Source organism: Lemur catta, chromosome 13 (assembly GCF_020740605.2).
Source record: "Lemur catta isolate mLemCat1 chromosome 13, mLemCat1.pri, whole genome shotgun sequence".
In the NCBI taxonomy this organism is placed as follows: domain Eukaryota; kingdom Metazoa; phylum Chordata; class Mammalia; order Primates; family Lemuridae; genus Lemur; species Lemur catta.
In genome coordinates, this window is record NC_059140.1 from 65,335,469 (window position 1) to 65,359,505 (window position 24,037).

General features: G+C 34.8%; 1 protein-coding gene and 1 non-coding gene across 5 annotated transcripts in view; both read right to left on the reverse strand.

The window, feature by feature from the left end:
• Positions 1–387: 387 nt before the first annotated feature.
• The window catches only part of FNDC3A (fibronectin type III domain containing 3A), a 136,752-nt gene continuing 113,102 nt past the window's right edge, over positions 388–24,037 (reverse strand). For all 4 annotated transcript variants that reach the window (XM_045567132.1, XM_045567133.1, XM_045567134.1 and 1 more), the window contains 12 exons: positions 22,409–22,547; positions 21,331–21,399; positions 20,174–20,292; positions 18,316–18,421; positions 18,053–18,228; positions 13,631–13,744; positions 12,752–12,901; positions 12,362–12,645; positions 12,034–12,246; positions 8,892–9,058; positions 7,846–7,973; positions 388–2,911 (listed from right to left, as the gene is read on the reverse strand). In XM_045567132.1, coding sequence (XP_045423088.1) covers positions 2,597–2,911; positions 7,846–7,973; positions 8,892–9,058; positions 12,034–12,246; positions 12,362–12,645; positions 12,752–12,901; positions 13,631–13,744; positions 18,053–18,228; positions 18,316–18,421; positions 20,174–20,292; positions 21,331–21,399; positions 22,409–22,547 — 1,980 coding nt within the window. In that variant the 3' untranslated portion in view covers positions 388–2,596. The remainder of the gene's footprint in view (positions 2,912–7,845; positions 7,974–8,891; positions 9,059–12,033; positions 12,247–12,361; positions 12,646–12,751; positions 12,902–13,630; positions 13,745–18,052; positions 18,229–18,315; positions 18,422–20,173; positions 20,293–21,330; positions 21,400–22,408; positions 22,548–24,037) is intronic.
• Positions 20,716–20,822, reverse strand: LOC123649536. Its single transcript, XR_006739044.1, has one exon. It is a non-coding gene; the product is annotated as a U6 spliceosomal RNA (small nuclear RNA).

A 24,037-nucleotide genomic window follows, 5' to 3' on the forward strand; every position in this document is an offset into this window, starting at 1 on the left:
GACCCAGTAGCACCAATAACAGGAAGGTTCTGGGCCCCTGGAGGTGGGAAAAAGGTACTAGGAAATAGGAGGAATGCATGAAAGGGGAGGAGAGGGTTAGGGATTGTCTTCCCATTGGGAAGTTGACCCAAGACTCATCTTATTCTTTACATAAGGAAGTGAGATAGTTAATGAATTGAAAAAATCAAGTCACTAGGATAAAACTTCTAATTTCGTTCTTTAGTTTACTGTTCTTTATATTATATAATGAAAATGGGTCCTCTCATGTTGAAGATTTGAATGCTATTTGGAAAACTGTCTTAAGCCCATTGCAAGAGGGAGACCTTAACATTTCATTTTCTCAAACAGGTAGCAAATAATGAATGTATATGAATACAATAAACAATCTCAAAAAAAATGATACAACTTTTATTTTCCATGGATTTTAAAGATACTTTTGCTACATAGTTTATGTATTCTATGAGATATTCTTTCATTTGTATGAAGTTCAACCTTATACAATTTCAAGGTGATATGTTTGGTAGTGTATCTATAATCTTTAAAAAGTTTAGAGTTTTTGGAATGTACAGTATATGAGGTAAAATCAAGATTACATTAAAAATTGTTTTCTCCTCTGCACTAATTTTGCAGTGAGGCTCAAATGGCAAGTACACTATTAAATGACATTTACTATCAAAAATAGGAGGTTCATTTTAATTACTATGAAAAACATAAGCCACTGTAACTTGACACAGTGGCACATTTTACCATTTTAGACATTCGACTATATAGAAATCTCTGGGCTATTACACTCAAACTCATTTGTACTGCCAAATGTGGCACTTTAAAGAAGTTTCTAGAAAACAAACGCAATCACTGTTGTTTTGGGGGAGGGTCATTACCCTATACATAAGAGATCAGATTTAAATAAAATGTAAACATACAGTATATTATAGTGACAGGTCATTCTTACCACTCAGAAAGGCCAAGTTTATCCATTTCTTTTTTGAACAAAGGTTAATGTTTTTTCTATAGCACAGATCATTTGACATAAAACAATTACAATACATGCCCATTCTATTATAAGGGAAATTCTTCCAAGCACAAAACATACGTTCCTTTTTTCAAAGATTGACAGAAGTGCTTAGTAATCACTAAAACGATAACCTCAGCAACTAAAAATTAGTGATTCACTATCCTAAAATTCAAATAATAAATTAAAAAAGCTAGTTACAGGTGTTTTACAGATAACAGATGTGATAAAACAAGAATTTTAGATAGTTTCATTACAAACTATTATTACTGGCAGTCATCGACATCTAAGCAAGATGTACATTGTGATACTTGACAAAATTCAGTCTGATCATCAAATAACTCACAAATGCAAGCTCACAAAACATTAATGATTATGCAACTGCAAAGTGCTCTAATGCAACATTAACCACATGCAATCAACAATTTGGAACAGTATCCAAACAGACATTATACATTAAACATTAGTTTTTCAAGAAAGAAAGCAGCTTGAAGTTTACTGGTGCAAATTAATTTTGTCTTCAGATTTGGTGCCCCAAACAAAAAGGTTAGGTTTGATTATGAACTTGGATGGTGATGGCAGTAGTTATGGGAGAAGCAGCAAAAACTTGTGGGAGTTCTTCAGAATTAGCCTATACCACATAGATGGAGTGAGCGTATGTGTGAGATATATATTTCTACACTTGGTATGTATAGTTTATATATATGCCATATATGCATATGTATGCCCTTGTACACATACATGTAGTTCAAAGGCTCACAAAACAGGCCAAATAGGCTTGAAATTCAGTTGATTTTTATGATCACTTTTTAAAAAGTAACTATCTAAAAGCCCTCTGTTCTTTTCCATATTCTCAAGACCTAAAGAGGAACTTCTTGAGTAAACATTAAAGTATTTTTAGGCCAAGTAAACTGCCTGTGCTTTCTTTAAGTGACTTATCTGTGAAGTCATGAATATATCCTTGTAATGAAGAACTCCACATTTATCAAACAAGAAGCTTTTTCCATGCATATTCTTTCATCCAGTTTTTGTTTGTTAAGCCCCTCCAGTTACTCATCATAATCCCGCTTACCAAATAATTAAGACAAATGAGGAGGTAGAAATATAGCACTAGATTGCTTTCACAGCATCAGACTTTAACATTTTTATATAGGATGTTAGTGTAAATTCTAGTCATTCTGAATTTTTCACTTGCTAATAATCTTTAAAACAGATCAGGTTTTTACTGTTACACTCATGCTGACTGGTGAAAATATCAATTATAAATTGTTGCCTCTTAGAAAGTCTGTTCTACAAGAAGGCATGTCAAAAAAAAAAAAAAAAAGAAAAAAGAAAAAAAAAAGAGGGGGGAAGAAAAAAAGCCTGAACCAAACAAAAAAATCAAAATTTGATACTTCTGTGGCTTGCCTTCTAATAAAGCGCCAGCCTCTACCTAATGATATAAGCACTGAAAATGGCAAAAATGATGTGCTATAGTCTCAATGCCGGTGCTAAATGCCACTGTTTTTGTAAAGCAATACAGAAATAATTTTAGTACATGACAAAATAAAATGTAATACAGCATTAAAAAATAAAGTTACACTTTCACTTGATCACGAAGTACTGAATGATAAAGGCAATCAAAATGGAAAAGAAAGCGAACAGCGCAAGGATGACGGCGGCACACTGCTCATCACTAAGTGCCCGCCGGGTCCTCGTGCTTTCCACAGTGTCTCTGTTGGCGCTGGCTGGTGGCTCAGTCCTCTGAGAGATGAAGAGCACTGTGGTGCTGTAGGGCCCTACGAGGTCCTGGTGCCCCACAGGGTCTTGGCACTGGCGAATGGCACACACACGGAAGCGATATTCACAGTTCAGCTGAAGGCTGGAATACCGGAATGAAGAGTCGGGACCTTTGTAAATCTGTTAATAAAATATCAGAAGGAAGAATTATGTGTGAAGACTGGATGGAAATGTGTTAAAACTGGCGGTTTTAGAACTATTTTTGATGTGAAAGTTAATGCCACTTATTTTACCTTTTAAATGACATTTAAACAATACCTATTCATTAAAGTACTTATCTGTCTGCTGCATAAGGGCAGGAGACATTTGAAATGTGAGGATGTGAGACCCACCCTCAGAGAACTTCTAGACAAGTTAAGGAGTGCAGATGTGCCCCAAGGCAGCTAGAAAACAAGCACAATCAACCCCCAGGCATTTCCTTGCTTTCCTCAAATGTAAGAAGTCAGTTTTTTATGAAATCAGTTCATGAAAGCAGGGACAGTGTCTAATCTTTGTATGACAAATTTCCATACAGTTTCAAACATATCTGTTGAATGAAAGGTGGTAAATAAGGAGAGCTTTCTATAGGGGTCTGCGGCAAATCGCTTCATTAACTTCAGAGAGTGGAGATTACTTAGAATCACAGAATAGGATCTTAAACCCCGACTCCTCTGCCATGCCTTCCAAGGGAAATAAAAAGAATGGAATTACATGGATTTTTAAGGGAATGTGCTAGTGATTAAGAAGATGTATACTGGAATTGGTCATTAGGTCTGCAGGCCACTTCATGAACACTGCTCTTTAGAATGTGAGTTCAGAAGTTTAAGAAAAGAAGAAGTTGTATAGAATCCAATGGGCCACTGTCCCAGTACCCACTTCTTGCTGTGACGGTTAACACATTAACTGCCATGTGAGTTGTATTTGACTCACATTAGTTTTGAACCTGGGGACTCACGAAGCATACATAACTCACACGTCTCTTCACCTTGAGAGCTTTGAGAAGTATTTTTCAATTTGCATATAACTCACGCACAGAATATAAGAAATAACAAAATTTTCATTAAATTAGAAAGGATCGTTTGGTTTTTGAAGATCTATTCTATTTTCGTAATAAAACACTGTGGCCCCAAGGAAAAATTTTTTTTCTAGTGTGGCAGTCACTGTGTTAATTTTATGTGTCAACTTGACTGGGTTAAGGGATAACCGGTAAAAATTACTTCTGGGTGTGTCTGTGAGGGTGTTTCCAAAAAAGACTGGCATTTGAATCAGTAGACTGAGTAAAGATCAACCTCACCAACATAGGTCGGCATTGCCCAGTCTGTTGAGGGCCTGACGAGACAGAAAAAGGAAGAGGAAGGGGCAAGTCCTCTGTCTGAGCTGGTATATCCCATCTTCTCCTGCCCCTGGACACTGGAGCTCCTGGTTCTCAGGCCTTTGGGCTCAGACTGGGACTTAGATCATTGGCACTCCTGGTCCTCAGGCCTCCCCTTTGTGTTTGCACTGGAACTACACCACTGGCTCTCCTTGGCCTCAAGCCTGCAGACAGCAGACCGTGGGACTTCTTAGCCTCCATAACTGAATAAGCCAATTGGTCATAAGAAATCTTTCTATACATTACATCTATATATCTTATTGGTTCTATTTCTGTGGAGAACCCTAACTAATATACCTGCCATTGCCAACAGTACTCTGATTTTGGATGGGGTGTTAAACCCTTCCTTACGCAGCCCATGTAACAGGAGAATCTCTCAGCTCCAAAGGTGGGCCCTGGTGGGCTTAAGACCTGGCACAATCACTGATTTCAGTGATGTCTTTGAAATCCAAGTGATTTCTTTTCCCTCAATGTGAGTGAGTAAATTCCCCAATACTAAGGGCAGCTATTGAAGACTATGAGAGAGACCATGTCCCTGATGACTCCAATGAGCTACTGGATCAACCAGTCCTGAAGTCTGCCTACCTTCATGTTTCTCCCTAAGAGAATTTACACTTAATTGTTTACAAGCCAGTTTGAGTTGGTTTTCCTGGTACTTGTGACATAATAAATTCCGACACAAGAACTGCCTTAACTACAGACCCCCAGGAGGGGTTGATCTGCTTTGAGAGCGACTCTGCTGTCCCCCAATATTTTCACTTCACATTATGATACCACGTGAAATGCTATTTTTGGTTAAAAAGTACTTACTTTTAAAAAACATATACACTCCTGAGAGAATTAAAAAGCCAGCAGACACGTGACTTTTGGTATGAATTTTCCCAAGCAAATAGTTTTCCTTCCTAATGCCTAGCAAGTCAGCTACACAGTGTATATAATAGTTAGAATGTGGGTATGAGAGGAAGGTGAGAGTCACAAGGGACGAATAACTGTAAAGCATGGAGGCAATTCTAGGTGAGGTGCTGCTGAGTGAGGGACAGGGCAGCAAGAAGACACTAAGGGTCTGGGCAAAGCCACTGATGAAATATGGAGGAAGCCAGGGAAGAATGTAAAAAAATCAATTTGTTGCTAAGCTTGGCCCAGGGTCATAGGTACTTGCTGCTGCCAGACTAATTTGCTTCAAGGTCCCCAATCCCAGCAATATTATAGATTAAATAGGTTTTTATAAGCTAGAAACTCAACCACCTGTTTTTCCATAATATTCCCCTCTTAAAAACATCAATGGTTCCTACTGCTACAGAATAAAGATCACCAAGACTGGGCTTCTTCCTTCTTCCACTGCATACTCCATTCTTTTTTGTTTATTTTTGAGACAGGTCCTCATTCTGTTGCCCTGGGTAGAGTGTAGTGGTGTCATCATAGCTCACAGCAACCTCAAACTCCTGAGCTCAAGCGATCCTCCTGCCTCAGCCTCCTGAGTAGCTATGACTACAGGTGCCTGCCATCAAGCCTGGCTCATTTTTTTCTACTTTTGGTAGAGAAGGGGTCTTGCTCTTACTCAGGCTGGTCTTGAACTCCTGAGCTCAAGTGATCCTCCCGCCTCGGCCTCCCAGAGTGCTAGGATTACAGGTGTTGAGCCACCATGCCTTGTCCATACTCTATTCTTGAGCCTTACTCAAGTCACACTTGAGAGTTCATGGTTTAAGCTCCCCAGATCCCAAAAAAACTTACTTAAATGACACTCCTTCTTTTTGGAAAATGTCCCAAAGTCCTGCTGGAATTAATTATTCATGTTTTATAAAGTAGGTTTTATCTTTATTATGACCTTCTGTTTGGCTAAACAAAACGTCATGATTGTAAAATTTCTGCTTGCTTACTAGATTCTAAACAACTTTCTTGAAATTAGAATAGCACCTTATTAATAATGTAGCCCCCTCATAATTATTTGCACAAAGTATTAAATACATGTTTACTGAATAGCAAATAAATTACAAAAAAAAAATCAAATTCCATGAATGAAATTGAACTCTTAAATGGCCTTCAAACTTTTTGAATATAACTTGCTAGTAAGTTGTAGAATTTTTAAGAGATTTAGATGAGCATATGTAGGATGAAGTTCTAAGGATATCAGCATTTTAAGTTTTACAGTATGCTTACAATCTAAGTAAGTGTAAGTGACGGTAGGGCTAATTTAGCTTTTAAGTTAGAGTTAGGATTGCTGTTTCATGTAGTGACATAAGCTTATTAAAATTCATATACTACTCAAATGTGGGGTCCCTATTTCCTTTAAATACGTAATATAATTACATTTTCTTTAATATTAATTTTGCTTCCTCCTTAGAAGGAAATCTGCTTATCTGTAAATTACATTTCAAATCTAATTATCATGTCAATTTGCAGATGGCTTAATAAAGAAAAACAATCACATACCAAATTTAATCTGAGTCTCAAGACCTTTTGTAATTTCAGTTAAGATACTACATTTCTATACTTAAAATGTGGAAGAAAAAATTATATTATAAAATATTCATCTCAATACTGGAATAAAACAGATAAATGATTGATTTTCTAGTAGGAAAGGAAAATTTAAAATAAGATATGATGAGAACAACCCAGCTTAAAAGCCCTCAAAATCAACGTTATAATGAAAAGGGAAAAATCAGATGAAATGTATAGACATTAGGCTTTGGAGTCATATAAAAGCTTATTCTTTACAAAAGTTATATCAAACCAACAACTCCCCAGTCCTTCTGACTGACTGTTATTCATCCTCTACCAGGAAGCTATCTCTGAAATCTCTCAGCCAAAAAAGTGACACTTCTAGATTTTCATGATAACTGTATCTACTGCCATATTTATAGCACTGTATTATAATTATGACTATAATTATCATTGAAAAAGCTACCTTATTGGTCTTTCTGGTTCTACTCTTGTCCCACTCTAGTTTCAACACTGTAACCAAAATGACCTTGTGTCTGATCACATGACTACTCTGGTCAAAAATCCCCCACTGGGTTCTCATTCCACATGGAGCAAAAGCCACAGTATGGCCTGTACTGCCCTACGTGATTCTCCATGAGGTGCTAAACCACCTACACCATCGACTACCTGACCCCATCAACTCTTCCCCTTGTTCCCTCTACCCCAGCCACACTGGCCTCCTTAATGTTAATTAAATTTAACAAGCATGCTCCTGCCTCAGGTCTCTTGGAACACTCTTTTCCCCATATTCACTTCCTTTGGCTCTCTGTTCACATGCCACCTGACTGCCTTAACTGAAATAATACTCGTTGCCTTTCTCCTCTAGTATTCCCTATTCCTTTTACCCAGTTTTATTTTTTCTCTATTACATTCATAACTATCTGACAATATATTGATGTGTTTATTTGCTTTTAGTGTCCCTTTTTCCACTAGAATGTAAGCTCCCTGGAGGCAAGGACTTTTTGTTCAGTGCTGTATCCTGCGTGCCTACCACAGACTTCAGTGAAAACTTGTCAAATAAATGAGTAAGTCCAGTTCAAGTGTAGTTTACATCCACAAGATTTTGAATCCTGAGATCTCTGGAACGTAGTACACATTGAACAAATGTTTTTGAATTAGAAAGGTAAAGATGTTGACCATCTGGCATTGAAAATACATACAGATTTAAAAAGGGTAAAACTATATAAACCAGGGTACCACAAAATTGTATCTTTGGACATACCTGTTTGAATTCTGAATCTCTTCCCACCATAACTTGAAGACTGTAAATAACCGGGTCACCTTTCATTGGCTGTAAACACTCCCATGTAATTTCACAAATGTGATCAGTTACTTTCTCTATTTTGGGGGCTGTAGGGAAGAAACATAAATAAAATCTGCTCACTTAATTTTTAGCTTGGCACATTACACAGAAACATCACACAGAAATCAAAATCAATAAACCTTTAAAATCCAGTTATAAACTTGACATAAATATCAGTGAATTTTTGAAATTGCACACAAAGAGGTTAAAATCAGCACTCTTCTTAAAGCCAAAAGACACTAAACTGGATGAGGAAACAGAAAAATAACTCAGTGAAACTCATCAATATTATTAGAAAGATCGTTCAAGAAATGTTCCGCTAACTACGGATCTGCTTAACAAATGATACATTCAAGTATATGATCCAGGATACAGTTCTAGAAGTCTTTGTGATTAGTCCTCAGAGTGTAATGAACTTCAGACTTTGTGGCTAAATATATAATACTTGTTAGGGTCATTTTAAATAAGAATCCCTCTAAAAAAATATACAAATCTGTGTACATATGTGTATGTGTATGTAAATTTGATTGAAAAATCCAAGGTAACTAAGAATTTGTTTCACTTAACAACTAGGCTCTCCCCTTGAAATTCGAACGAGATAGCAACAACTCAAAATATTTTAATAATTAGAGTTTATGGTTTTTTTAAGTAAAAATAGCAGAAACAGCAAATGAATTTATTAGAAAATCAGCCTACCTATTCTATTTAGTATTCTTATGTTAGCTTTTTAAAAAGATAAGTGACAAAACCATTACTTGACTGAGTATCAATATGCTAGATAAAATATAGCCTTTATTACTGAGTGAAACTCTCAATACGTGGGCTTGCTTATATGATTTTTTATAATATAACTGCTGGACATACATTGGATGCTAAAATTTAATAACAGTAAACAAAAAATTTATGAAAATACATTTAAAAATATTTTATTATAAAAGAAAATAATTTCAGGATGTGTAACTTACCTTTCAAGGCAGCTGGGACAGATTTTGGAGTAGTAAAAATATATTCTTGGGAGAGGGGACCCTCCCCGGCTTCATTACAAGCTTGAATACAGAATTTATAAGATGTTGACTCGTTAAGTCTTTGTACTTTGTAGGTATGACACGGTCCTCTGTATAAGGACACAAACCTAAAATGGAAATAACTCTTTAGTAAATAAACTTTAGACTACTTTATGAGAAACGTTTTAAGAAACTACTAAAAAAATACAGTTGGGGACATTATTTGGGAGTAATAAGTCACCCCCAAAATTTAATGCAGGAACTATTTGTTACTTCAAATAAATATGTTTTTCATCAGATGATGAAAATCACAGATTGGATAAATTTCCCAAATTGACATGATTTCCTGAAAGACTGTTGCTAAATTTTGTGTCTAACCCTCATAATTGTTTCTTCTCAGGCTTCTGGTACCGCTTTGTTTCTGAATGCTGTCTTTTAATGTATACTTTTTTTTTTTTTTCTTGAGACAGGGTCTCCCTCTGTTGTCCTGGCTAGAGTGGAGCGGTATCATCATAGGTCACTGCAACCACCAAATCCTGGGCTCAAGTGATCTTCCTGCCTTAGCCTCCAGAGCAGCTCGGACTACAGGCGGGTGCCACCAGGCCTCTATTTTTCTGTAGACACAGGGTCTCGCTCTTGCCTCAGGCTGGTCTCAAACTCCTGCGCTCAAGTGATCCTCCCACCTCAGCCTCGCAGAGTGCTAGGAATACAGGCGTGAGCCACTGCGCCTGGCTTAATGTATACATTTTTAAAGATATTCAGAATGTTACAATTTTCATTATGAATTATTCCTAACAAAAGTCACATTCATATAATTTGCCAACTATAGCATGGACTGAGCTAAGAGATTAAGTTTCCATTTTAATTTTGTCTTAACTGGAAAACAGAATTCTTACTTCCCAGGCATAATTTTAGCTGACTTGTGATGTTTCCTAGAGATTTACAAAGCACTATGAGAGAATATATAATTTCCAATAAATTATTCACCTGAACTGGTCAATGAAGTTTAACATCATATACATTTCTCTTAATATGTTATCCATAAGTTGAATGCTTCCCAATATTTTTGATTGACTGTTTCAATGACCTGAAGTAACAGTATTTCCAAGAAGCAGTAATTGGATAAGTCTTACCGTTTTAATCTCTGAAATATATATTTTTTTAATGATAAGAAAAAACCAGTGGTAACACCACTGTTGAAAAAAGCTGGAACAATGACAAAAATCTACAGTCAGGGAACAGCTAACAGAGCATTCTGACGCCCCACAGCAAGTGTGAATAGTTGTGAAAAATCAAAGGGAAGGAATGTAACCAAAGATATTAATTTGATTCAATTTATTAAATATGCAATATCATAAAAAGTTTTAATTTCTTTATTTTCACAGCCAAAGACCACAAGCCTTCCTCATACCCTACAATAATTCTCTAGATGCTAGTATTAAGTTTGAAGTTCTATAATAGACTATAATAGAATTTATATCTAATAGAATTTTTATTCTATTATCTTTCAACCAAACACTAATTAGACCTGTTTTTTCCAGTAAGCTTTCTTGCACTACCCCAAATGTAAATGCTAAAAAGGGAATGAAAAGATTTAAAGAAGTCACCCAGTAATAGTAACATATATTAAAGATAAATGGCTACACCAAAAACCCATGGCAAGGCAAAGAACCTTCTAGAGATAAGGCTACAAAGAGTACATAAAATTCTGCCAAGAACAAAGGCTAACATTCACAGACACACAGATTTCAGGAAATGATCAATACTGTTTGTTCTGTGTAATGTTCTTACTGGTGATACAGTATGCAAAATTATTCTGTAAGTCATTTTAAATGTGTAAGTACTTCTGATAGAGCACTTATGTACAAGCATCATGAATATGCCACTGTTGAATACTGGGCTAAGATATAAATCTAACACAAAAAACAAACTAAACCTTGGGAAAAACTGTTACTAGTATTCTGAATTCATCAGATATGCAAATTGTTTCCAATAAATTGAGTGAAAAGGAGAAAATTAAAATTCAAAATTCTTATAATATTAGAAGATTAAGAGCTATGGAAGGGGCCGGGCACAGTGGCTCACGCCTGTAATCCTAGCACTCTGGGAGGCTGAGGCGGGTGGATTGCTCGAGGTCAGGAGTTTGAGACCAGCCTGAGCGAGACCCCTGTCTCTACTAAAAATAGAAGAAATTATCTGGACAACTAAAAATATATATAGAAAAAAATTAGCCGGGCATGGTAGCCCATGCCTGTAGTCCCAGCTAATCGAGAGGCTGAGGCAGTAGGATCGCTTAAGCCCAGGAGTTTGAGGTTGCTGTGAGCTAGGCTGATGGCACGGCACTCACTCTAGCCTGGGCAACAGAGTGAGACTTTGTCTCAAAAAAAAAAAAAAAAAAAAAGTTATGGAAGGTTATTGTTTATATGGGACATAATGTGAATAAACAGTACTGGTTGGCATTTAAATAATTAATGTAATAAATATTTAGAGTAACACTATAATTCAAATACATGATTTAGTGGGGCAGTATATGGCATGGTATATAGGAAATGTACATGTGTACGAAAATGTTAAAGACAGCATAGAAAAGAACTTGAATGACAGGGACATTAGCAAAGGGACTACCTAATTAATCAGAATCTAATGAGATCTGAAAGTGAGGGACTGAACTGTATTCACTGAGAGCGCAGGTCCTGTGTCAGGGGTGTGGAGGAGACTGAGACAATCCCTGCCCTCAAGGATCTCAGAGGCCTTAAGCCAGTCACAATCATTTGCTGTAAAATTTTGTCCGGCTGGGATAAACATTTAAGAGTTAATTTTTAGGCATGAGTAAGTCTCTTTTACTATCATAAAGAGATGGGTTACAGAAGAGAACCAAAGTATAGCCCATTTAATTTTTTCTCTTGGCACTTCACAAACTATAACAGATTGACATTGTCTTCTGATGTTTAAAAAACAATACGCTTAAGAATCATTTCTTATGACAATCTTAACTCTGTTTTTGAAAATTTATTTACTTCTATAGTTTATGGAAAATTTATATATAATACTTAAGACCTAGGAAACTACATAAAGAAGCAATTAAAAAATTTAAAAAACCTACCTTCCATTTTTATCCTCCATCTGAAGGTGGTACTGAATAGAATCTGTTGACAATGTCTTTGGGGTTCCTTCTCCCCATTTCAGCTTAAGGTTCTGGTGGCTAAAGGCAACACATTCCAGACGAGGTGGATCAGGAGGGAGAGGCTTAGTTTTTAATTTTATCATATGGCTGAAAGGACCAGCTCCAAGGCTATTCAAGGCTTGAATTCGTACTCTAAGTGCCACATCAAAAAAAAAAAAAAAAGGTTTAGGTTTAGTTGATTACTATTTTATTGAAGTATCTCTCTGGTCTAGGCAAAAATTAACATAGTTTTTAGAGTAGAGTATACCTGTATGTTGTATCTGGTTGCAAATTCTCTATAATATAGCTTGTGACTTTTCCCACTGACAAGGGCTGTTTATCTCCAAAGTCTATGCTGTAGGCAAGGATTTCTGAGCCATGGTCACAAGGCTTTTCCCAGCTTATTGCAAGGCATGTAGAAGGTGAATAATAGGGATTTTCTATATCATCATCACTTATTTCTTGAAGACAAGTCACAACAGCAGGAACTGATGGTGGAGTCACACAGGCTACCACTTCACTGAAAGGGCCTGCACCCACAACACTCAGAGCCTATAAATTAACAGAGCCTCCAAGTTAACAAAGACATGACCACGAAAATGCTAACGAAGCATAAAACTCTAGATATTTTAAGTGACAAGGCACTGATCACCTTTACCTGGACTCTGCAGTAATAGGTAGTTGCTGGTGAAAGTCCTTTTAATTCATAACTGAGACCAGGCCCACAGTAGCATATCTGCATACTTCCTTCAACTCCTCCCCACTCTAATCGATACTCAGTGACATCTGTTCCATTACTCAAAGGAACCTTTAAATTAAGAAAAGGATAAAGGTCTTAGTCTTGACATTGAGCAAGTGGCTTTTGGGCAAAAATGTTCTTTATCTGAGCACATTAAAAACAGGATTGCTTTTGAATGTCTTTAAAACATTTAAGCACAATCAAAATGGTTCAATCTTACATTTTTATTCATTAAGACTATCTGAATTTAAGATTGGTCAAAAAATATAACTTTTGAATTAGAGGTAGAAATATGACTAAGAATAACTTTTTGTATTTTAAGGTAAATGTACTTCAAAATAATTCTATTAAGTAATATAAAATGTTAAGCCACACAAGGACATTTTCTTTGTTAAATTTCAAAGGAAACTGAAAATGTAATTATCATTACTGATTATTATTATACATAGTAAGTACACTGGAGATAATAAATATAAGAGAAACAGTATTATATTAATTCCCATGAATGTTTGTTCTGAACATTAAGCTTACCAGTGGCTGAAATCTCAGTACTGAGACAAAGCCTTTGATAAAAATACAAAGCACATCATGAACATGAGTCTAAATACTTGTAATGCAAATATACTTTACTCAAATGCTTCAAAGATAAAAAAGAATTCACTTTTTACCGCGTGAATTTAACTAGGACTTACTCTTTGTATAATTTAGGAAGCAAAAACGAACAGTATCTTTATTCTTTTATGTAAACAATTCTAATCACTTAAGGAAGTAAATATAAGTCAATGGAAATTACAATACCTCCCAATTCACTTGTGCACAAGTTGCAGATCTGCATGTCACTTGAGGGGGCTTGCATGGATCTGGTGGCCCGGGGGCTGTAGTAACATCGTATTTTTCTGAAAATGGTCCAAACTAGAAAACGAAATATAACCAGTGTTTTCATTTCTCACCCTTAAATGCCCACTGATTGCATACAACTTCATATTTACAGATCCATTAATAATTAAGTATATTTTCCCTGTACTTCAAGATTAATTTGGTCAAAATATAATTCTACAAGCATTCATAGAAAGTAAAAATATTTAATAATCATGGAAGTGAAGGTGTGAGAAATTTTAAAGTTTTATTTACTATAGTTTCTTCTGCCCCTTATTCCTTCATGAACTGGTTTTTGTAAGAAGGGCAGGAAATCAGGGAGTTAGGTAGGTGGAATAAGTCAGAAGAAATGTGAGGAGTGAAGAAATGGATATCAATTAAAGGCATGGAGATGGTAGGCATAAATTATTATTTTTTATATTTTATAATTCTTTTTTTTTTAAGACAGAGTGTCACTTTGTTGCCTGGGCTAGAGTGAGTGCCGTGGCATCAGCCTAGCTCACAGCAACCTCAAACTCCTGGGCTTAAGCGATCCTACTGCCTCAGCCTCCCAATTAGCTGGGACTACAGGCATGCGCCACCAGGCCCGGCTAATTTTTTCTATATATATTTTTTTAGTTGTCCATATAATTTCTTTCTATTTTTAGTAGAGACGGGGTCTCGCTCAGGCTGGTCTCGAACTCCTGACCTCGAGCAATCCACCCGCCTCGGCCTCCCAGAGTGCTAGGATTACAGGCGTGAGCCACCGCGCCCGGCCAATATTTTATAACTCTTAATACTTAAGCATTACATTCCATATCAAATTTTACCAATATGGTATTCTATAAATTTATGTTTATTTTATAGCATAATTGGATTTTTCTGTTTTATGCTAAAAAGCCTACTCTCACGTAACTACTTTTAGCATATATTACCTGGACTACAAAAAATTTCATTCAATGTTGTCAAACTCCCCTGAGATATAGAAGAATTTCAGAAATGTCTAGTGGTCAATTTTCTTAAGCTAATGAACAAAACAAAAACTCCAATACATTGGTATTTTCACTTAACAGTGGCTTAACACTACAATTATCAGAAACAAACCTACTCGTTATTGTACCGTATCAGGCAGTTTTGTCAAATGCCCATCTTTAAGAGCTATGTCGACTTCTAAGAAAACTGTATGAGAACATTCAGTTGTTAACAAAAATTTAATATTAAAATTAGTTGAAGTTATTTAAATTATTAATTTAGAAAAGAAGACATGTATTAATCACTCATAAAAACAACTTTTATTTTAATAAATAACAGTGGGCTTACCAAAGGGTAGGGATTTTAATGTATCAAGTTTTATACATACTGGTGATAAACCTTAAGAAAGTGAAACCAACTATTCAATATAACCCATTAGGCCCTAAAAATAAAACTATATTTTAATAATAAAATTAAAAAAAAATTTCCAAAAGAAGTAGTTCACTCCTTGACCATGTTTATTTATTCAGAGTACCAGTGATTTTAGTTTAATAAGTGCTTCACTTTTCCTGCAAATCTGATGCTGCACAGGGAATTTATACAAGTTTTTATCATCACAATATCATCAATATCTCAGGCTAATAATATTGGGAATACAACTGTTTTATAACAAACACAAAGTAAAAAAAAAAAAAATCAATGCTACTATTTATGGCAAAGAGAAACAAAAGTAAATTTTGAAAGGATATTTCTTTTTGTTTCCAGTACTAATTTTAGTTGGATTTTAAATGAAGGTTATCAATGCTCCTGAAATAACCTTGTACTTGGCCATGAATCCACAGTATAAATGTGGTAAATATAGCTAAACTATATACTAAATAATCAAAATAATCAATTATAACAACTACTACTGCTCTTGAAGAATAATCTATTGAAAAAAGTATCTTTAGATATGGTGAAAAAATACAGACAAATCTGTACTAATCTAACATCTACAAACAGCAAAATCAAAACATCCAACTTCCTTCTAGAAACTGTTTCATCTATGTAATTACAAATATTAAGGACTCTTGCATTTTATTAACATAAGATGGGTTCACTTTGATGATATCGATTTTAAAATTTATATAATAATGTTTAAAAAAATCCTTCCACAAAATTTATATAGTTTAAAACCATACACTAATCTATAAATCTCAGAAAATGGCAAAAAAAAATCTTAATAAGCTCACACATATAAAACAGGAAATGTGATTTTATTTAAGTAACACTGGGCTATTTCACAAATCACCACTTCAAATATTTTACACTGCATCATAATATTAGTTTCTATCACATTCACAAAGAATTTTTTAAAAAATACCAAGTGTTTAAAAACTTCTTTTTATTCACATTTCTATTATATTTCATGGACTCACAGTAACTATATCCAAGTAGAAGCAAAGGAAGAAAAAAAAAAAAACTGTAGCTATAGGAAAGTGCTAGATGATCTGCTTTAATTTTACACAAATACCACCTAAAAATCCTGGATAGCAAATTTACAAAGCAGAGCAAAATGCTGATATAATGTGCCTACTTTGTGAAAAGTAATCTCGAGATAATCTTATAAATAATTGTTTCATGTAAAAAAGAATCAATGAACTATGGCAGAGTTTCTAGTTGTAGTTCAAAAAATTCTTAATTTAAAACAACAGAATAGTTTTAAAAACTTGATCACTTAGTTAAAAATTAAAATTCCAAATAAAAGTGTATCATTTAATAGTTTAGACTTATAGACTGCCAGTGGCAGCAAATGATTTACAATAATAAATATATACAAAAAAGTATCTACAAATAGAAAGTACTGTTATACATGAACAATAACCTGGTAAAACATATCAACCACACAGATAATTCTATTTAGTTCATAGAAAGGGCAACTAGGTGATAGAAATTTGAGATGTAGCTCAACTATTTATAATAACTGAAAGTATTGATTCTGTTCCTCAAGTTCCATAGGCGTAAAAAAAAGTTTTACATGACAAATGTCATGGCATTTTTCCCCCCTCTGTTGTGGGGCCAAGTTAATTCATGTCAACAACAAAAAAATAAGGAAAAGCTTCACAATTCTAGTATGCTTGATGGCTTCCCATTTAAAATAAAACTGCAAATGGTGTATTTATAGTAATTATCTCTAGCAGGCATAAATCATATCTTAAAATCTATTATAGAATAGCTTTAGAAGGGTCTAAAATGTATATTCTCTGGAAATATAGAAAGCAAATATTTACTTAAGGTGATTTTGACAAATTATCACAAACCTGAAAATATAAATGAAGGTATTAGTAACTAAAGATGCTATCCCATCACTTAAGCCTAGGAGTTGGAGGTTGCAGTCAGCTATGATTGCATCACTGCACTCCAGTCTGGGCAGAGGGAGACCCTGTCTTCAAAAAAAAAAAAAAAAAAAATCTATCCCAGATGACTTCACATAGAAAGGAATGACTTGTGTGAGAACTGCCAACAAAGTATATAAATCTGACATATCAGGAATTTAAAAATAAGTTTACAGATATAAATACAGAACTCAGTTGGACAATAGGATTTGAAATATGGTACAGTTCACTGAAATCTGAAATAATGTGGAGGACAAACATGTCAGTTTAATTTTGTGAAATTTTAATTATAGAAGAGTTCAAAGAAACAGAATGTTACTCAGTTGAGGTAAGGAATTATTGCTCTGTCCTTAGGGAACCTGCTTTAATGCAGAGAGACGAGAGGTGTCATAGCTGAGTGGAAAGAACTTTGGCTCTGGAGTCTGGCACACCTGGGCTTGTGGCTTATCTCTACCACTTATTAGTTTGTGTGACTGAGGGCAAGATATTAATATTTAGCTTTTCTGAGCTCTAGTTTCCTCAGTTGTAAAATGGAGATATCATCTATTTTGTCCATTTTATGGAGCTGTATGGAAGCATAGATAATATTATTTAAAAACCCATACAAAACCAGAAATGCTTAAATTTTTTTCCTTGGGAAAAAAATGAATCATAATTAGTTGCCAACTGAAAGTAAATGCAGCATATACTCAGCCTCAAAAAACTTAAGTACTTATGATCTTGCTTCTACTCTTAAAATGACTAAGTAGACCCTATTAGCACTGCCTAAAGGATAAACTTTAGCCCAGATGAAGTCCAAAGTATCACAAATTCTAAGTGAAATTAGAAAATACTAAGATTCCATAACAGCTAAGTTATGGGATATACTGGCTTCTCTCTTATTTATAAATGTAGGCTTATTAAAAATTATAAAATTTGGAGTCACATGTTGAAAGCCAAATAGTTACATAATGGGTGTGACGACATTTTAAAATGAAAAACTATTATGATAATAATTCAATCCGCATGGTCTTCTTACCCCCATTTTGTTAGCTGCACGCAGTCTGAAGCTGTACGTCTTTCCAGGAAGAAGGTTGTTCACTGTACATTCTACTTCAGTACCTTGGTAAACGTCTCTGGGTTCATCTTTTTCTACAGGAGACATTTCCACACCATAACAGGAAATGGGTGATCCACCATCAACCAGAGGGGGTACTAAAGGTAGAAAGATTTATGCAATTTAATAAGATGAATACTTTTAGTTCTAATTTAATTATAATTCATTACCAAAATGGAAATTACCCCATCGTAACTGTATTTCTTTTGCTTTGGGTCTACCCTGTAATCTGGGAGGGAGGCATGGGCCAGGAGGCACAGCTGGAGTCTGCACAAGCAAAGATTCAGAGACCTGCCAAAACAAAAGCAAAAGCAAAACAAAAATGCCCCGAAACCAAATAATCAGATTGCTTTTAGTAAAGAAAAATAATACAAAACACAAACATTGCACCAATAATTTGAAACTGTTTTTGATTATCAACTGAAAAGGAAAAAAGTTCTGAATAAAATCAAAACCCAATCAAATCATTAAAACTCAAAATTTTCATAGACAAAGAATGTACTAGGCAACTACTATATATAAAGCAAGTTACTGCAAAAGGAACCCCGACAAACTCTTCCTTTTCATTCCATAATTAAAAAACAAAAAACCAATTTCCAATACAACTTAATGGGCAATACTTTTGATCCTGTCCAAAGGGATCAACAAATCTCTTCTAAGAAGTGATGTTTTAACGTTCTTTAAATGTTGTTTGCCTTATTTTCAGGAGGTTTAGAGTATTTTGGTTATTTTACTATATTTTTAACTTAAACACTGATTTATTGATTTATTTTTAGAGATGAGGTCTCACTATGTTGCCCAAGCTGAAGTGCAGTGGCTATTCACAGGTGCGATCAAGTGCATTACAGCCTCAAACTCCTGGGCTCAAGTGATCCTCTTGCCTCAGCCTCCCAAGTGGCTGGGACTATAGGCACATATCACCATGCCTGGCTAATTTATTTACTTAAAAACAATCTTTTCTTCTTCTTTTCCACCTAAAAATAATTCTAAAACTACATAAGCTTTTCCAGGTATTTGGAATCTTTCTAGGTATATGGTATTGCTTTTAGTTTCTATGCTGTTATTTTAAAAAATAAGTCTTTTAGTTTTATTTTAAAGACATTCTCTTAAAAACACTGACACAAACTCAGTGCCATATTCCCTACCTGCATGGTATTAAGGTTTACAATTAACATTCTTTCTAAACACCAACAAAATATGTAGCCATCATTTTATTCAGAAAGTTACCATACACTGGAATGCTGTATTAGAATAACAGGATTTTGTGTGTGTCTGTGTGTGTGTGTTTGTGTATGATTGCTTTTCTTAGATCCAGGCAGATTTTTTTACTGGATAAAATGAAGCAATTGGATCACAAGCCAGTTGAGCAAGACTCACATTCAGTTTCACCATACTCACATTTTCAACAAATTGCTTATATTTCATTTTTAAAAAAAGAATACTTTCATGGCATTAATTTCCATTTTGAAAAATATTATGAATACTCCAAGAAACCAATCTTGGTTAAATTTATTTTAAAAAAATCACTCCTATTAAAAAACATATCTCTCTAGAACATTATAAATGTCTTATATATAAAAATGGCACATTTTAAGTCCATTTTGGTTATTAGGTCTCTTTTCTGAATTAAGTAAATATCAGAAACTAGGTTTAAACAGTAAATGGTATTTCATAGTTTATCCTGACACACAGTTTATGGAATAGTAAATTAGTCTACAATTATTTTATTTCTATTTCTGCTTAGTATGGTTATTAAGCATCATCCTAAAATTAATCTTTATAATATATTCTTCAATGTTTTCATATATTTCTTTTTCCAAAACTAAATACCAATCAGACAACCAGATACTCACTGAACACTTACTAAGAGCTAAGTATCATATTAGAATATTCTGGTCACCATAAAATTAACCATCCAGGTTACAGAAATTACTTTTCTACATTTGTGGATACATTTCAATATTTGAAGTGCCATCTGGTGATCTCATCCCACTTGGCCAAGTTAAAAAGAAAAAAAAAAGAAAATGTACATATAAGCATTACCGCACTCTGTCCTCCATCACTGATGCAGTAAACTCGTAGACGATAGAAACAGCCTGGACTCAGTCGATCACAGAGATGTTCCCTGGTAGCGCCACTGTATATCATATCCCATTTGTTTCCTGTAAGGTTAGGAATTGTGTTCAATCATCTACAAGGTAATGTTTAACGTTTTGGTATCATGGACGAGGCAGGTATCCTAGCTTCACTAAATAAGTGTTTATGTAATTTGTCAGAAACAATTTAAGCTTGTTTTGGTTTCCTGGAAATGATCTAATTTTCTTTATGTGGGCAGCTTTCTGGACAAATCTGCATGGATTTGTGGAAGTGAAATATCTCTGTAACTCTTTACAGACTTTGGCCTAGATTGATAATTTGCTTTTAATTAAGCATTTTAAATGTGTTTACTGGTCCAGTAATAACATTATAATACAGAAAGAGTAGAAAGACCTAATACCATAGGAAGTTTTAGTCTTAATTAAAAGACATCCTTATCTTTTTTTGCAGTAAATAGGTCATTTCATAGAAATAAAGACTATTTTTTTTTTTTTATGGAACGGTTCATGAATTTGCATGTCATCCTTGTGCAGGGGCCATGCTAATCTTCTTTGTACCGTTCCAATTTTAGTATATGTGCTGCTGAAGCGAGTACAATCAAGACTATTAAATGTGGGATTCAAGAATAAAATTTATTAGTCATAAATTTATTACAAAAACTAGTAAAATGTGAGTTACATTTTAGAAATAATATCTCTCTGATACATCTGGGTATAAATCTAACAATAAAAACCAACCTTCAGAAGACTTCATAGTATCTAATGACTTAGTCTAGGTACACAGGGACTGAGCAATGTAAACAAATGAGGAAAAAATCATGTAAATGTAATAATATAGATGTACAGAAGTTTTACATTTGATTAACTATATTTATGGGAATAATTTAAAGTGGGTCATAACAGGCAAAATCCTAACTGCTACAAACAAAGGAAAAAAAAAATCAAGGACGGCCCAAAGTGAAGTAAACATCTCTTTACGGTAGCATATGAAGAGAGGAAAGAAAAGATATAATGTACAGACATGAAAAGTAGAACCAGACTGGCTGGAATAAATCTAACAATTTTTAATTTAATTAAAAAATTAAATAAAAATTTAATTTTTACCATTAGAACCTTCTGCCATCTCTACTACATATTTATTGATGGCTGCCCCTCCATTGTCTTTTGGTGGCTCTATTCAAAGAAGCGAAAGTGGTATTAGGCAAAGTACACACAACATAAAAATGACAGAAAATTCTATAAACAGAATACCAAACTAGCATTGTTTAACAAGAAAAAGGAATCACCTGCAACTCTTTCTTATTAATACCAGTACTTAATTACTCTGTGCTGTTGTCACCTGCTTTTCACTTAATTTACCATATTTTTCCATGTTTGTAAATATGGCTGTCTATAACAATTTTTTTTTTTAAAACGACGAAGTCTTGCTCTGTAGCCCAGGCTGGAGTGCAGTGGTATGATCATAGCTCACTGCAGCCTTGAACTCCTGGGCTCAAAGGATCCTCCCACCTCAGCCCCCTAAGTAGCTGGACAACAGGCATGCGCCACCAAGCCAGGCTAAATTTTTTGTTTCTATAGAGACAGGGTCTCGCTATGCTGTCCAGGCTGGTCTCAATCTCCTGGCCTCAAGCAATCCTCCCATCTCAGCCTCCCAAAGTAGTGGGATTATAGGCGTGAGCCAGTGTGCTTAGCCTCCATAACAATTTTTAATGGCTGCACAGTATTCCATTCACTTTAGACTTTAAGGTTATTTGAAACTTTTGGATATTTTATAAATATCACTGAAGTATTTTTATTGGTGTGAATTCCTCAGGCAAGAATCAAAGTTATATGATCTTTTTCATTAACTAGTATATAAGCAGGCATTCAATAAATGAATGACTGATTTTCATTTCTCATGAAAGCCAGATGACCCAGCTGTAAGTTTCGTAGTCTTACATTTCAAACAGTGCTGTCCCTGCTCATAATCTTAGTGGATCCCAAGTTCCTCATATATCAAATCTGAACCTAGTATGTATGAGTACAAAGCTTTCCACAAAAAAGAATCCCAATGAATGACTCTCATATTTCTTATTGGACTGACTTAACAAATTTACTCAAATATGTTAAAAATTATCCTCATATTCAAATTATTTTAATCAAATACAAAAGTAATAATACATAAATATGCATAATATCTTACCCCAAGTTATTTTAAAACTGTGTGAATGTATCTTTCCTTTAACTGAGGGCTTTACAGGTACTCCTGGTTTATCAGGGCAGGTAGTAAATTCTACTACTTCACTTGGATTACTTTTGCCTTCTGAATTGTAAGCAATAACCTGTGATGAGAACACAAAGAAATAAAATAATATGTTTGATACCTAATGATATTGGCTTAATGACAAAGCAGTGAGAGATAAATAGGTGCAATCTAATGATAAAATATGTTTTCAGACTGTGATGGCTTGTTTCTTTGAGAATTGCTTGTCTTCCATAGGGACTTGGCATATATGAAGAGTATGCAAGTGTTCTCTGCTTTTCAAGTCAGTCCTGGGAATACAAGTATAAGTCTAAGATTCTGATACTAAATGAGAATCATTAAAGGAATAAGCTATAATCTGGTGATTCTTGATGGGCTTTAGGCTTGCTTTACTTATTCTTTTAATATTCTTTGGGGGTTTAAAAAGATGTTCATACATTCATTGTATCTCCTTTCTTCAAAAGGCGAAGCTTAATACCCTCCTTCCCTTGCATGTGAATTATACTTAATGACTCACTCTAACAAATATAATGTAGCAGAAATGACAGTGTGTGTAACTTCCCTACCCTACAGAGGAGAAGCCCACCTGGTACAGAACTGAGGACTCCTGGCAACAACCATGTGAGTGAGCTTGGAAGCAGACCCTCTAGTTCCATCAAGCCTTCAGATGACTGCAACCCCAGCTGACATCTTGATTTCAACAGCAGGCAGAGGGATTTTACCACTTCTCAGCTCAGAAATTGCAAATGGCTTCTTCTCTTACTCAGAATAAAATCTAAATTCTGTATCATGGCCCACAAGGCCCTATGTGATTTCACCCCTAATTACCTCTTCAAACTGTACTCTAGGGTTTTTGTGCTAGCAGTTATTTCCTCTCCCTGGAATGTTTTGCTTTCTGATCTTGACATGCAACCTCCTTGTTATTCAGATCTGTTTAAACGTGATTTCCAAGAAGACTTCCTTGATTACCCATTCTCTATCACCTTACCTTATTTTAATTTGCCTGCATTGAACTTAGCTATAGATATTTGTTTGCTTGTTTATTGTCCATTTGCCCCATTAGCTGTTTTGGTCACTGTTGTATTCTTAGCATTTAGAATAGTGCTTAGCATAGAGTAGATGATGCTCAACAATTACTGGTTGAATGAATGACTCATAGACGGAGACTATGACACTACATGACACTAGGATGAGGATCTGAGTAAATCTACCACTCCAAATAATTCATATAGCCCATGAGAACTCCATAAAATATAGTCCAATTGTTCAATTTAGCTCAAGCTTCCTTAGTCCTGTCACATATTCAGATGGATTTTCAGGATATCTTTTCTCACTCTGATGCTTTACAAATGAGACTACAAAAGGTTTAAAATACTTCTCCATGTGTGCATAGCATCTACTTAAACCTTGTAACTAGAAGAATAGTCTCTCTAAAATCCATAAAGATTCGCTTATGTTTTTAAGGCTATATACTTCAGCATTGTCTCCTTTTACTGTAGAGTACCTTCTTCAGTTAGCCATAAAGGTAATTAAAGGTATAAAGCCACATAGATAATCTTTTCCTCCCCA